Source organism: Scyliorhinus torazame, chromosome 2 (genome assembly GCF_047496885.1).
Source record: "Scyliorhinus torazame isolate Kashiwa2021f chromosome 2, sScyTor2.1, whole genome shotgun sequence".
Lineage (NCBI taxonomy): Eukaryota > Metazoa > Chordata > Chondrichthyes > Carcharhiniformes > Scyliorhinidae > Scyliorhinus > Scyliorhinus torazame.
In genome coordinates, this window is record NC_092708.1 from 265,321,862 (window position 1) to 265,337,699 (window position 15,838).

The following is a 15,838-nucleotide window of genomic DNA, read 5'->3' on the forward strand; positions in this document are numbered from 1 at the left end:
GATTTCTGTAATGGTTGTCACTGTAGATTCATTCAGGTCTCTGCAGTTCCAGAAATACAGCAGCTTTTCTAGAGAAAACACGAGGGTGAGAGAGCAGTTTCTTTCCTCTGAGCTTCCAGGACTCAACTGCTTTCCCCCTGGCCCTCTGAAAGTCATCCCATTCAGGCAGTACCCAATCACTGCCTGTCACCGGGCAGAATGTGGACTTTTGGTCAATTCATTGGCCACCAGCTAACCAAATGAGTCCCACTGATCTCTTGGGTGCCAAAAGGTCTGAGTTCTGCTGTTCAAAAGTTAGCACAGTGTTCTCTTTTGTAACTTTTGAATTCCTCCCTTTCCTGCTCAACTTAAGATATATGCCCAGTAAGCATCCATGAATCAAAATGATAACAGCAAAAATAAAGGGGAAAGAAGGGAATCAACAGGAAGGGGCCCTCTCAATACGCTCTACACCTTGGTCTTCATTTGGAACTGCTCAGTGTGGAAAAGGAAGGGTGAAAATGAATGTCGTGAATGATCTTTCTGGTGATGTTTTAGGGTTGCTGGAGGAACGAGCGTTGCTGATGGGTCAAATGGGTCTACATGAACAAGCCCTTTTTATTTATGTTCACATACTGAAGAATATTAAAATGGCCGAAGAGTAAGTATTCCACATTTCATTTCAGTACTTCTGGTATCTACAGTTAAAATTACCATGTTTAATGCATTTTTGTATTCAAGGTTTCTGGACCTTTTTAAATATCTAAGTGTTGGGCCTGCAATGCTGGGGTCCTTGGGTTCAAATTCAGCATTGACCAATTAATGAGCCTGACTGCTCCTTGCATATAGACAGTTCTTCACTAAGTGAGAGCAGAATGAATTTAATGCATTTTTAAAAAAAAAATGTAGAGTACCCAATAAGTTTTTTGCAATTAAGGGGCAATTTAGCGTGGCCAATCCACCTGTGCTGCACATCTTTGGGTTGTGGGGGTGAGACCCACACAGATACTGGGAGAATGTGCAAGCTCCACACGGACAGTGACCGATCCCAGGTCCTCAGCTGTGGGAGGCAGCAGTGCTAACCACTGTGCCACCATGCCGTCCCCTCTAGCATATTTGTTCATGGGTGGTTATCTGTTTGTACCTGCGTCTGGAGGTCAAGTCATTTCCTGAGACATGGTGAGGGCCAGGCAGTTTTCACTTATTCGCCACTCATCTAGCACAACCTGGTGGAACCAGACAAATTATTGCAAAAGATTGGGGAATTTTAAGCACCGTTGTGTTACACCAAAAAACAGCGTTTTCGGCAGTCCTTTGACAGTGGATTTATATTCATTTCACTTGAATCATGTCCCACCCTCAAAACTGGTAACTCGGGGTGAAATTATGAGATTACACAAATTCTGGAATACTTTTCGAATTGTGTTCATTTTCCTAGGTGTGAGGCAATAGTCAGCACATTTGAAAAGTACTTTCAAATCCGACATATTTAAAATACTAAGCAATTAATCAATATTAAGAAAATGACAAGTGGTGATATAGAAACAAAATCTTTATAAATGTATTTTATTCCAAACTTATATGAAAAGTTACAACACATAGACAGCTCGGGAAACAAACTTCCCAACACACCTACCCTGCACATCTTTGGGTTGCAGGGGCGAAACCCACGCAAACACTGGGAGAATGTTCAAATTCCCTCTCCTCCCCTGCGACAATCAACTCCTCAAACACGGTCACGGACATCCCCCACCTTGCTGAACACCTTGACTCATATTGAATCTTTTCCAGCCAAAGAAAGTCATATCATCCAGCCAGGCCCCTACCACCAAAGAACAAAGAAATGTACAGCACAGGAACAGGCCCTTTGGCCCTCCAAGCCCGTGCCGACCATGCTGCCCGACTAAACTACAATCTTCTACACTTCCTGGGTCCGTATCCCTCTATTCCCATCCTATTCATGTATTTGTCAAGATGCCCCTTAAATGTCACTATCGTCCCTGCTTCCACCACCTCCTCCGGTAGCGAGTTCCAGGCACCCACTACCCTCTGTGTAAAAAAAACTTGCCTCATACATCTACTCTAAACCTTGCCCCTCTCACCTTAAACCTATGCCCCCTAGTAATTGACCCCTCTACCCTGGGGAAAAACCTCTGACTATCCACTCTGTCTATGCCCCTCATAATTTTGTAGACCTCTATCAGGTCGCCCCTCAACCTCCTTCGTTCCAGTGGGAACAAACCGAGTTTATTCAACCGCTCCTCATAGCTAATGCCCTCCTTACCAGGCAACATTCTGGTAAATCTCTTCTGCACCCTCTCTAAAGCCTCCACATCCTTCTGGTAGTGTGGCGACCAGAATTGAACACTATACTCCCAAGTGTGGCCTAACTAAGGTTCTATACAGCTGCAACATGACTTGCCAATTCTTATACTCAATGCCCCGGCCAATGAAGGCAAGCCTGCCGTAGCCTTCTTGACTACCTTCTCCACCTGTGTTGCCCCTTTCAGTGACCTGTGGACCTGTACTCCTAGATCTCTCTGACTTTCAATACTCTTGAGGGTTCTACCATTCACTGTATATTCCCTACCTGCATTAGACCTTCCAAAATGCATTACCTCACATTTGTCCGGATTAAACTCCATCTGCCATCTCTCCGCCCAAGTCGCCAAACAATCTAAATCCTGCTGTATCCTCTGACAGTCCTCATCGCTATCCGCAATTCCACCAACTTTTGTGTCGTCTGCAAACTTACTAATCAGACCAGTTACATTTTCCTCCAAATCATTTATACTACAAACAGCAAAGGTCCCAGCGCTGATCCCTGTGGAACACCACTGGTCACAGCCCTCCAATTAGAAAAGCATCCTTCCATTGCTACTCTCTGCCTTCTATGACCTAGCCAGTTCTGTATCCACCTTGCCAGCTCACCCCTGATCCCGTGTGACTTCACCTTTTGTACCAGTCTACCATGAGGGACCTTGTCAAAGGCCTTACTGAAGTCCATATGGACAACATCCACTGCCTTACCTGCATCTTTTTTTTTCATTATAAAATTTTTTTCCTTTTCTGAGTTACCAAGCCAGGGCTCAGAGTGTGGGTCAGGGGCGAACCCCTAATCCAGCTCCTCACCTGCTCCAAAAAACTAATTCAAATTGAATCGAATTCATGGTCCCCACAAGAGAGACATACCAGATCTGAACCAAAGGCTCAATCTACAGACACTTGATCTTAGCCAAAAGGCCGAGAAGCGATTGCATCAATCATCTTTGTGACCTCCTCGAAAATCAAGTTAGTGAGACACGACTGCCCCTTCACAAAACCATGCTGCCTCTCACTAATACGTCCATTTGCTTCCAAATGGGAGTAAATCCTGCCTCGAAGAATTCTCTCCAGTAATTTCCCTACCACTGAAGTAAGGCTTACCGGCCTGTAGTTCCCTGGATTATCCTTGCTACCCTTCTTAAACAGAGGAACAACATTGGCTATTCTCCAGTCCTCCGGGACATCACTTGAAGACAGTGAAGATCCAAAGATTTCTGTCAAGGCCTCAGCAATTTCCTCTCCAGCCTCCTTCAGTATTCTGGGGTAGATCCCATCAGGCCCTGGGGACTTAGCTACCTTAATATTTTTTAAGACACCCAACACCTCGTCCTTTTTGGATCTCAATGTGACCCAGGCTATCTACACACCCTTTTCCAGACTCATCATCTACCAATTCCTTCTCTTTGGTGAATACTGATGCAAAGTATTCATTTAGTACCTCGCCCATTTCCTCTGGCTCCACACATAGATTCCCTTGCCTATCATTCAGTGGGCCAACCCTTTCCCTGGCTACCCTCTTGCTTTTATGTATGTGTAAAAAGCCGTGGGATTTTCCTTAACCCTATTTGCCAATTACTTTTCGTGACCCCTTCTAGCCCTCCTGACTCCTTGCTTAAGTTCCTTCCTACTTTCCTTATATTCCACACAGGCTTCGTCTGTTCCCAGCCTTTTAGCCCTGACAAATGCCTCCTTTTTCTTTTTGACGAGGCCTACAATATCTCTCGTTATCCAAGGTTCCCTAAAATTGCCGTATTTAACCTTCTTCCTCACAGGAACATGCCGGTCCTGAATTCCTTTCAACTGACACTGGAAAGCCTCCCACATGTCAGATGTTGATTTGCCCTCAAACATCCGCCCCCAATCTATGTTCTTCAGTTCCCGCCTAATATTGTTATAATTAGCCTTCCCCCAATTTAGCACATTCATCCTAGGACCACTCTTATCCTTGTCCACCAGCACTTTAAAACTTACTGAATTGTGGTCACTGTTCCCGAAATGCTCCCCTACTGAAACTTCTACCACCTGGCCGGGCTCATTCCCCAATACCAGGTCCAGTACCGCCCCTTCCCTAGTTAGACTGTCTACATATTGTTTTAAGAAGCCCTCCTGGATTCTCCTTACAAACTCTGCCCCGTCTAAGCCCCTGGCATTAAGTGAGTCCCAGTCAATATTGGGGAAGTTGAAGTCTCCCATCACCACAACCCTGTTGTTTTTACTCTTTTCCAAAATCTGTCTACCTATCTGCTCCTCTATCTCCCGCAGGCTGTTGGGAGGCCTGTAGTAAACCCCCAACATTGTGACTGCACCCTTCTTATTCCTGATCTCTACCCATATAGCCTCACTGCCCTCTGAGGTGTCCTCCCGCAGTACAGCTGTGATATTCTCCCTAACCAGTAGCGCAACTCCGCCACCCCTTTTACATCCCCCTCTATCCCGCCTGAAACATCTAAATCCTGGAACGTTTAGCTGCCAATCCTGCCCTTCCCTCAACCAGGCCTCTGTAATGGCAACAACATCATAGTTCCAAGTACTAGTCCAAGCTCTAAGTTCATCTGCCTTACCCGTAATACTTCTTGCATTAAAACATATGCACTTCAGGCCACCAGACCCGCTGTGTTCAGCAACTTCTCCCTGTCTGCTTTGCCTCAGAGCCCCACTGTCCCTATTCCCTAGTTCTCCCTCAATGCTCTCACCTTCTGACCTATTGCTCCCGTGCCCACCCCCTGCCATACTAGTTTAAACCCTCCCGTGTGACACTAGCAAACCTCGCGGCCAGGATATTTATGCCTCTCCAGTTTAGATGCAACCCGTCCTTCTTATATAGGTCACACCTGCCCCGGAAGAGCTCCCAGTGGTCCAGATAACGGAAACCCTCCCTCCTACACCAGCTGTTTAGCCACGTGTTTAGCTGCTCTATCTTCCTATTTCTAGCCTCACTGGCATGTGGCACAGGGAGTAATCCCGAGATTACAACCCTAGAGGTCCTGTCTTTTAACCTTCTGCCTAGCTCCCTGAACTCCTGCTGCAGGACCTCATGCCCCTTCCTGCCTATGTCGTTAGTACCAATATGTACAACGACCTCTGCCTGTTTGCCCTCCCCCTTCAGGATGCCCTCTACCCGTTCGGAGACATCCTGGACCCTGGCACCAGGGAGGCAACATACCATCCTGGAGTCTCCTTCACGTCCACTGAAGCGCCTATCTGTGCCCCTGACTATAGAGTCCCCTATTACTATTACTATTGCTCTTCGCTTTGACCCTCCTTTCTGAACATCAGAACCAGCCGTGGTGCCACTGCTCTGGCTGCTGCTGTTTTCCCCTGATAGGCTATCCCCCCCGACAGTATCCAAATGGGTATACCTGTTCGAGAGGGGGACAACCACAGGGGATTCCTGCACTGACTGCCTGCCCTTTCTGGTGGTCACCCATTTCTCTGCCTGCACCTTGGGTGTGACCACATTTATATAACTGCGATCTATGACGCTTTCCGCCACCTGCATGCTCCTAAGTGCATCCAATTGCTGCTCCAACCAAACCATGCGGTCTGTGAGGAGCTCCAGTTGGGTGCACGTTCTGCAGATGAAGCCATCCGGGCAGCTGGAAGCCTCCCGGACCTGCCACATCTCACAGTCAGAGCACTGCACCCCTCTAACTGACATTGCATCAATTAATTAGTAAATTAAAATTAAAAGTTTAAAAAAAAAAAAATTTTTTTTTAAGTTACCGTTAACTATCTGTTTCATAGTTTTCATAGAATTTACAGTGCCGAAGGAGGCCATTCGGCCCATAGAGTCTGCACCGGCTCTTGGAAGGACCACTGTGTCCACCCAAGGTCGACACCTCCACCCTATCCCCATAACCTAGTAACCCCACCCAACACTAAGGGCAATTTTGGACACTAAGGACAATTTATCACAGCCAATCCACCTAACCTGCACATTTTTGGACTGTGGGAGGAAACCCACGCACACACAGGGAGGATTCCTAGCACTGGATTTCTAATATAAATGTGAAAGCTAAATATAGTACTCTCCGATCTCTGGCTTAGATACCCCTCTAAATTATAATTAAGTAATTATGTTTAATTAGTTACCAATGCTTCATTTTTTTAATTTAGTGTAGATTCCCAACCAGTCACTCGGGTCACAGCTTTTCTGTGATGTCACTTCAGTTTCAGTGCTGACCGCCACTCCAATAAAATTAGTCACTGGGTAATCAGAGAAGCGAAGGCCATAACATCGACCTTCCTCCCCTCCATCAGTACCGCCACCAAACTTCTCACACTTGTCTGCCACCACCTGAAAGATCTCTCTCATTCTTGCCCGTGTCATATGTACCCAGTGTACCGCCTTGAACTGTATCGGGCTCACCCTTGCGCACGAGGTCGCTTTTCCCCTTCGGAGTGCCTCACTCCATACTCTCCAGTTTATCTCCCCTCCCAGCTCCCCTTCCCACTTCTCCTTAATCTTCACCACCCGCTCACCTCCCTGTTCTCCCAGCCACCTGTATATTTCTCGAATCCTGCTCTCCCCTTCCACATCCGGAAGCAACAGTTGCTCCAACAGGGTGTACCTAAGCAAACTGGGAAACTCTTTCCAAACCTTCCATGCAAAGTCCCTTACCTGCAGGCACCTAGACTCACTTCCTCTCGAGAGCTCTACCCTCTCCTTCAATTCATCTATGCTGGCAAACCCTTCTTCCAGATAAAAATGCCTCGCCTTAACCAGCCCCACTTTTCTCCACTTCCTATACATGCTATCTATCCCCTGGCACAAAACCGTGGTTTTCACACAACGGCATTAACACCAACATCCCCTCCTATATCTTTTTTTAAAAATTATGTTTATTAAGAATTTTTCAACAATTTTCAACCATACAAACAAACCCCCCCTCCCCCCGGAACAAAAAAAAAGAAAGAAAGCTTGCATAGCAAGGCATGAACATAGCAAGTCAATATGATACAGAACTTTGTACATTGGATTCCTCCCGTACATGTCAGTTTTCCAGATTATTCATATGTTTTCTTGCTCAAATGCCCCCCAGAAAAAAAAACCTCCCCCCCCCCCCCCCCCCCCACACGAAAGATGTCCCCCCCCCCGGGTTGCTGTTGCTGCTGTCCGACCTTCATCTAACGGGATAGTCTAGGAACGGTTGCCACCACCTGTAGAACCCCTGCGCAGCCCCTCTCAAGGCAAACTTTATCCTCCAACTTGATAAACCCTGCCATATCACTTATCCAGGCTTCCACACTGGGGGGCTTCGCCTCTTTCCACATTAACAAGATCCTTCGCCGGGCTACTCGGGACGGAAAGGCCAGAATGCCGGCCTCTTTCGCCTCCTGCATTCCCGGCTTGTCCACTACTACAAATAGTGCTAGCCCCCAGCTTGGCTTGACCCGGACTTTCACCACCTTAGATACTGTTCCCGCAACTCCCCTCCAGTGCCGGGCATGACCAAAACATATGGACATGGTTCGCCGGACTTCCTGAGCACCTCCCACATCTGTCCTCCACCCCAAAGAACCTACTCAGCCTCGCCCCCGTCATATGCGCTCTATGAACCACCTTAAATTGTATCAGGCTAAGCCTGGCACGCGAGGAAGAGGAATTAACCCTACTTAGGGCATCAGCCCATAGCCCCTCCTCAATCTCCTCCCCCAACTCCTCTTCCCATTTACCCTTCAGCTCCTCTACCAAAGCCTCCCCCTCTTCTTTCATCTCCTGGTATATCGCCGACACCTTGCCCTCTCCGACCCATACGCCCGAAATCACCCTGTCTTGAATCCCCTGTGCCGGGAGCAGCGGGAATTCCCTCACCTGCCGCCTCACAAACGCCCTCACTTGCATGTACCTGAATGCATTTCCCGGGGGTAGTCCAAATTTCTCATCCAGCGCCCCTAAGCTCGCAAACGTCCCATCGATGAACAGGTCCCCCATTCTTCTAATCCCTGCCCGATGCCAGCTCTGAAACCCCCCATCCATCCTTCCTGGGACAAACCGATGGTTATCTCTGATCGGGGACCATAACGAGGCTCCCATCGCACCCCTGTGCCGTCTCCACTGCCCCCACCGGGCTCGTGGTGTACCTTGTCGGCGAAAGCGGCAGCGGTGCCGTCACCAGCACCCCCAGGCTCGTTCCTTTGCAGGACGCCATCTCCAACCTCTTCCACGCCGCCCCCTCTCCCTCCATCACCCACTTACGGATCATCGCCACGTTGGCTGCCCAGTAGTAGCCACCCAAATTCGGCAACGCCAATCCTCCTCTATCTCTACTACGCTCCAGGAACCTCCTCCTTACCCTCTGGGTCTTGCTCGCCCACACAAATCCCATAATGCTCCTGCTTACCCTCTTAAAGAAGGCCTTGGCAATCACAATTGGGAGGCATTAGAATACAAAAAGAAACCTCGGGAGGACCACCATTTTAATCGACTGTACCCTGCCCGCCAGCGAGAGTGGCAACATGTCCCACCTTTTAAAATCGTCCTCCATCTGTTCCACGAGCCGCGTCAAATTAAATTTGTGCAGTGCCCCCCAGCTCCTAGCTACCTGAATCCCCAAGTATCGAAAGCTCCTTTCCGCCCTCCTCAACAGTAGGTCGTCTATCCCTCTTTCCTGATCCCCGGATGCACCACAAAGAGCTCACTCTTTCTCACATTGAGCTTATAGCCCGAAAAGTCTCCAAACTCCCTTAGGATCTGCATGACCTCAACCATCCCCTCCACTGGATCCGCCACATACAGCAACAGGTCGTCTGCGGACAGCGACACTCGATGTTCCTCTCCCCCTCGAACCACCCCCTTCCATTTCCCCGACTCCCTTAACGCCATGGCCAAATGTTCAATTGCTAATGCAAACAGCAGAGGAGACAGGGGGCACCCCTGCCTCGTCCCTCGATACAGCCGGAAATACTCCGACCTCCGCCGGTTCGTGACCACACTCGCCACTGGGGCTCTATACAGGAGCTTAACCCAACTAATAAACCCTCCGCCAAACCCAAACCTCCTCAACGCTTCCCAGAGATACTCCCACTCTACCCGATCAAAGGCCTTCTCCGCGTCCATGGCTGTCACTATCTCCGCTTCTCCCTCCACCGGTGGCATCATTATCACATTTAGGAGCCTTCGCACATTAGTATTTAACTGCCTACCCTTTACGAATCCCGTCTGGTCCTCGTGAATCACCCCCGGGACACAGTCCTCAATCCTCGTGGCCAACATTTTTGCCAGCAACTTAGCATCTACATTGAGGAGCGAGATCGGTCTATACGACCCACATTGCAGTGGGTCCTTATCCCGCTTCAAGATCAAAGAGATCGTCGCCTCCGACATTGTCGGGGGCAGGGTCCCCCCCCTTCCTTGCTTCATTGAAGGTCCTTACCAGCAACGGGGCTAACAGGTCTACATACTTCCTATAAAACTCGACCAGGAACTCATCCAGCCCCGGGGCCTTCCCTGCCTGCATGCTCCCCAGTCCTTTAACCAGCTCCTCCACCCCAATTGGCGTCCCAAACCAGCCACCTACTGCTCCTCCACCCTCGGGAACCTCAGTTGGTCCAAGAATCGTTGCATCCCCTCTTTTCCCCCTGGGGGCTGGGACCTATACAGCTCCTTGTAAAAGGCCTTGAATGCCTCATTCACTTTCCCCGCACTCCGCACCACACCATCCTTGACTCCATCTATTTCCCTCGCTGCCATCCTCTTACGGAGCTGATGTGCCAGCATCCGACTCGCCTTCTCCCCATATTCATATATCGCCCCCTGTGCCTTCCTCCACTGTGCCTCTGCCTTCCCTGTGGTCAGCAGGTCGAACTCCGTCTGGAGACTTTGTCTCTCCCTGAGTAGTCCCTCATCAGGAGCCTCGGCATATCTCCTGTCCACTCTTAAAATCTCCCCACTAACCTCTCCCATTCCCTGCCCTCTCTCTTCACCCTATGAGCCCTGATGGAGATTAACTCTCCCCTGACCACCACCTTCAGCGCCTCCCATATTACTCCCACCTGCACCTCCCCGTTGTCGTTGGCCTCCAGATACCTTTCGATGCACCCCCGCACCCTCCCACACACTTCCTCGTCTGCCAGCAGTCCCACATCCAACCGCCACAACGGGCGTTGGTCCCTCTCCTCCCCCAGCTCTCGCTCCACCCAATGCGGGGCATGGTCTGAAATGGCTATGGCCGAATACTCCGTTCCCTCCACTTTCGGGATCAATGCCCTGCCCAGAACAAAAAAATCTATCCAGGAGTAGGCCTTATGTACGTGGGAGAAAAAAGAAAATTCTCTGGCCAAAGGCCTGGCAAATCTCCATGGATCTACTCTTTTTTCCCCCCCCCCCCCCAAATCTGATCCATAAACCCCCTGAGCACCTTGGCCGCAGCCGGCCTCTTCCCCATCCTAGATCTGGAACAATCTAATGCTGGGTCCAGCACCGTGTTAAAATCCCCACCTATTGTCAAGCTCCCTACCTCCAAGTCTCGAATACGCCCCAACATCCGTTTCATGAATCCTGCATCGTCCCAGTTCGGGGCATATACATTCACCAGTACCACCTCCGTGCCCTGCAACCTCCCGCTCACCATCACGTATTGGCCTCCATTGTCCGCTACTATGTTCTTGGCCTCAAACGACACCCGCTTCCCCACCAGTATTGCCACCCCTCTATTCTTCGCATCCAGCTCCGAATGGAACGCCTGTCCTACCCATCCTTTCCTTAACCTGACCTGATCTGCCACCTTCAGATGTGTCTCCTGAAGCATGACCACGTCTGCCGTCAGTCCCTTTAGATGCGCGAACACTCGGGCCGTCTTAACCGGCCCATTTAGGCCTCTCACATTCCACGTGATCAGCCGGATTGGGGGGCCACCCCACCCCCGCCGCCTATCCATCTCCTATCCTAGGCCAGTGTCGTGCCCGTGCCTCCCGCACCCTCCAGTCCCCCAGGCGGGGAACCCCGCCCCGACCTCCCCTTCCATTTTCAGTTCCCCCTCGGACAGTGCAGCAGCAACCCTACTGTCGTCCGTCTCTTTTCCCCCCCCCCCCCCCCCCCACTAGATCCGCATCTAGCACTTTTGCTCCCCCATATTACTTCCGTGAGTCAGCTGACTTCTGCTTCCCCCGCCTTCCCGTTGATCTCCCCGTGTGGGAGTCTCCCCTTCTCCTTACCTTCCTCCATCTCCCCCCCCCCCCCTTTAGCACGGGAACAAGCCCGCGCTTTCCTGAGCCCGCCCCGCCCCCTGTGGCGCAGCTCCTGGTGCGGCCATTATCCCGGTCTCCAGCACCGACGCCCACATTCACCATCATCTCGTCTACAGAAAAGAAAAATGGAATTTTAACCAGAATTCTACCCACATCCCCATCCATCATCCCACCCATGAAGTATTCTTTACCCATATTTACAATCCCGTATACAACCAACATCTCCCCCCACAACCACAGCCCCTCAATTCGAGTTCAATTTTTCCGTTTGAATAAAGGTCCAAGCCTCTTCTGGCATTTCAAAATAATGGTGTCGGTCCTGATAAGTGACCCACAGTCGCGCAGGCTGCAGCATGCCGAACCTGACTCTTTTTTTGTGCAGCACCTCCTTGGCCCGGTTGAAGCCAGCTCTCCTCCTTGCCACCTCCGCGCTCCAATCCTGGTAAACTCGGATCACCGCATTCTCCCATCTACTGCTCCGCACCTTCTTGGCCCATCTCAGAACATTTTCTTTGTCCGCGAAGCGATGGAACCTTGCCACTAGGCCCTTGGCGGCTCATCCGCCTTGGGTCTCCTCGCCAGGACCCGGTGAGCCCCTTCCAGCTCCAGGGGGCTCGGAGAGGCCTCCGCACCCATCAGCGAATGGAGCATTGTACTCGCATACGCCCCGGCATCAGCTCCCTCCACTCCTTCGGGGGACCCAGAATCCGGAGATTCTTCCTCCTCTACCTGTTCTCCAGCACCTCGAGTCTCTCAGCCCACCTCCTGTGCACCGCCTCGTGCGCCTCCATTTTTACCGCCAGGCCCAGGATCTCATCCTCGTTCTCAATCGTTTTATCTCTCACCTCGCGAAGCTCCACCGCTTGGGCCTTCTGGGTCTCCTTCAGCCCCTCGATCGCCAACAGCATTGGCGCCAGCACCTCCTTTTTAAGCTCCTCCACACAGCGCTTAAGGAACTCCTGCTGGTCCGGCCCCCATGCTGCTCGATCTCCGCCCTCCGCCACCTTGTTTTTTCCCCCTCGTTTTTGCCGCTGCTCCAGAGCCTCTTTCTCTGACGCTCCACCGCTAATCTCGGCCATCAACATAAGGGGGGACCTTACTTCACCTTCCCACACGGGCTTAAATAAAAAAAGTTCCGTTGGGGCTCCTCTGGAGAGCCCAAATGTCGTTATCGCAGGAGCTGCCGAAATGTGCGGCTTAGCTCCGCATCGCCGCAACCGGAGGTATCCCCTCTATATCTTAAAGTACCTCCTCAGCTGGTTCCAGATCTTCACCGTGGACTGCACCACTGGGCTCCCCTGAGTATCTGCTCGGCGCCATTGGTAACACTGCCATCACCATAGCCCTTAAGCTGGACCCTCTCGCTGGATTCCTCCTCCATCCTAATTCATTCTACCCCCTCTACTTCCCACCATCGCCTCACCTTCTCCACGTTAGCTGCCCAATAGTAATGTAGAAGGTTCGGCAACACCAACCCTCCCTGCTGCCTCTGAAACAGCGTCCTCTTAACCCTTGGCACATTCCCTGCCAATACAAAGTCCGAAATAATTGTGTCCAGTTTCCAAAAGAAGGCCTTCGGTATAAAGATCGGGAGTGTCTGGAATATGAACAGGAACCTCGGCAGAATATTTATTTTCACCACTTGGGCCCTGAAAACTGATTGCTTGAGACTACCACCTGTTGAATCTGAAACCAAAAGAGAAAATGCTGGAAAATTTCAGCAGGTCTGGCAGCATCTGTAAGGAGAGAAAGGAGCTAACGTTTCGAGTCCAGATGATCCTTTGTCAAAGATGTAGATGTATTTCCTCAGGTGTTTGTTTTTATTTGGATCTCCATGCGATAAGAGTAAGGTACCAGCTATGAATATATTAGAACACTGCCTGTTGGATCAATTTCTAACCAATCTCACCAAGTTTTATAGCTTTGTTCACTTTAGAAAATTGCTTTTTGAACTGAGTTCACTTACCTGCATCCTTATCAAAGTAGATCGGGGCAGCACGGTGGCGCAGTGGTTAGCACTGCTGTCTCACGGCGCCAAGGTCCCAGGTTCGATCCTGGCTCTGGGTCACTGGCCATGTGGAGTTTGAACATTCTCCCCGTGTTTGCGTGGGTTTCGCCCCCACAACCCAAAGATGTGCAGGGTAGGTGGATTGGCCACGCTAAATTGCCCCTTAATTGGAAAAAAAATGAATTGGGTACTCTAAATTTATTTTTAAAAATCAATCAAAGTAGATCAAACTAGACTTTGTTTATGTCTGTTGATTTTAATAAGTGCTTGTTCTGTCCGATTTCAGATACTGTCACAAACATTATGATTGGAACAGGGATGGCAACAAAGACGTGAGTACACACAGTACTAATCCTCCCTGCACAGTTCCTTGGTTTTCCCTCATGTGGAGCATAAGTAGCAGAGATTATTGTATTTGCTCAACAATACTTGCTACATAGAATCATAGCCCCATCCCTCAGATGAGTGTTAAGTGAGAACCATAGATAGAAACAAACAGATTAGCTATTTCTGAGGTCAGTGGAAGAGAGGGGGGGGGGGCTCCTTTGTGATTGGCACACGTCATTAAACAGTGGTCAGGGTGGTTGTATTCCGCAGTTGATGACCATGCTACTAGTACATTTGTTGACAAGAGAGCAGCAGGGTTTTGTGTATTTGTTTGTAACATATAGTTGGTTAAATCAGTCCAAGATGTATTAAAATCTATTAGTTAAATAAATGTTTCAAAGTCTGTTGTTTAATCTGACTGTCATTCACAGAAGGTTGAAACCATGTAATTGTTTCACTTAGGTGTACCTGTCTTTACTACGTATGTACCTGTCACCACCTGACATTCACTGTGTGGGGCCAATCAGGATGGAGATACCAGAGCCACAAGCAAACTTGCAGGCTGCCCTGCAAATACTGGAGCTGCACCACAGTAAACTGGACACCACAAAGGTACTGCCAAAGTTATAACTGTACAGGCAGAACTGTAAATGTCAAAAATTCCAAATCTGGAACTAGCATCAAAAATTTGTCGTTATCAGCAAGACCAAGCTGCATAATAGCATTATTGCACTCAACTGCTAGGGATCCTTGGATGACATTGAATATGATTGAGGCAAGCGACCTGTCATAGAAACTGAATTTACAGTGCCATTCGGTCCATTGAGACTGCATCAGCCCTTGGAAAGAGCACCCTACTTAAGCCCATGCCTCCACCCTATCCCTGTAATCCAGCAACCCTACCTAACCTATTGGACACTAAGGGGCAATTTAACATGGCCAATCCGCTTAACCTGCACATTTTTGGACTGTGGGAGGAAACCGGTGAACCCGGAGGAAACCCACACAGACACTGGGAGAAAGTGCAAACTCCACACAGTCACCCAAGGCCAGAATTGAATTTTGGAGTGCTCTACTCTACAATAAGTACCAAAATTTCTATCAGATTAGCTCAATTTAGTAAGTGTAAAAATATACCTGAGTGTATGTATGTGAGCTCAGTTGGCTAAATGGGTAACGTGTAGCTCAGAAAACGGCAACCAGTTTGGCAGGGAGATGGGATCCCAGGAGTAGGATGAGATAGGTCAAAATCAGATCAGGAAAATGGAGGTAGAACTTTAGCTCGTGATGTACAATATGTAATGATAGATTTGGAATTACAGGACAAGCAAAGTTTTAAAAGTGTCCAGCAAGGGAAAATTATGGGGTTAAACTGTTTGTACTTAAATGCAAGGAGTATTACAAGCAAGGTTAAGAGTTAAGAGCACGGGTAAACACATGCAGCAGGATGTCATTGCTATAACTGAAACCTGGCTAAAGGAGGGGCAAAATTGGCAGCTCAAGATCCCTAGATAGAGTTTTCAGGCAGGACAGAGGAGGAGGTAAAGAAAAAAAGGGGGGTGGGGGGAGTAGCACTAATGGTTAAGGAATCCATTCCAGTTGTGAGAAGGAATGATATCCTCAACAGACCTAGTCTTGGGGAACGAAGAAGGGCAAATGGGTGAAGTGATGTCTGATGACCATATCGGGGATAGTGATCACAATCCAGTTAGATTCAGTATTACCATGGAAAAGGACGGAGATAAAGCAGGAGTAAAACTTTGAATTGGGGTTGGGAAACTTTGTAGAAATGAGAAGGGACTTGGTTGAGATGGACAGGCCAGCATTGCTAGAAGATAAATTTGTGGAAAACCAGTGGGAAGCACTAAAAGGAGAGATCCTAAAGGTGCAAAGTAGACATGTCCCCTCCAAACTAAGGTGGTACTGCCAAATCCTGACCCCTCCCGGTTCTCTAGAGGAATACAGGGGAAGATCAAACAGGAAAAAAAAGCGTACAATAGGCATAAACAA

The 15,838-nt window shown here is 49.3% G+C and overlaps 1 protein-coding gene and 1 non-coding gene across 3 annotated transcripts in view; one reads left to right on the forward strand and one right to left on the reverse strand.

The window, feature by feature from the left end:
• Positions 1-15,838, forward strand: part of vps39 (VPS39 subunit of HOPS complex) — a 233,704-nt gene that overhangs the window by 185,987 nt on the left and 31,879 nt on the right. For both annotated transcript variants that reach the window (XM_072486723.1, XM_072486733.1), the window contains exons 20-22: positions 538-640; positions 13,788-13,833; positions 14,291-14,440. In XM_072486723.1, coding sequence (XP_072342824.1) covers positions 538-640; positions 13,788-13,833; positions 14,291-14,440 — 299 coding nt within the window. The remainder of the gene's footprint in view (positions 1-537; positions 641-13,787; positions 13,834-14,290; positions 14,441-15,838) is intronic.
• LOC140408090 (U2 spliceosomal RNA) lies at positions 3,041-3,234 on the reverse strand. The gene has a single exon (XR_011940017.1). It is a non-coding gene; the product is annotated as a U2 spliceosomal RNA (small nuclear RNA).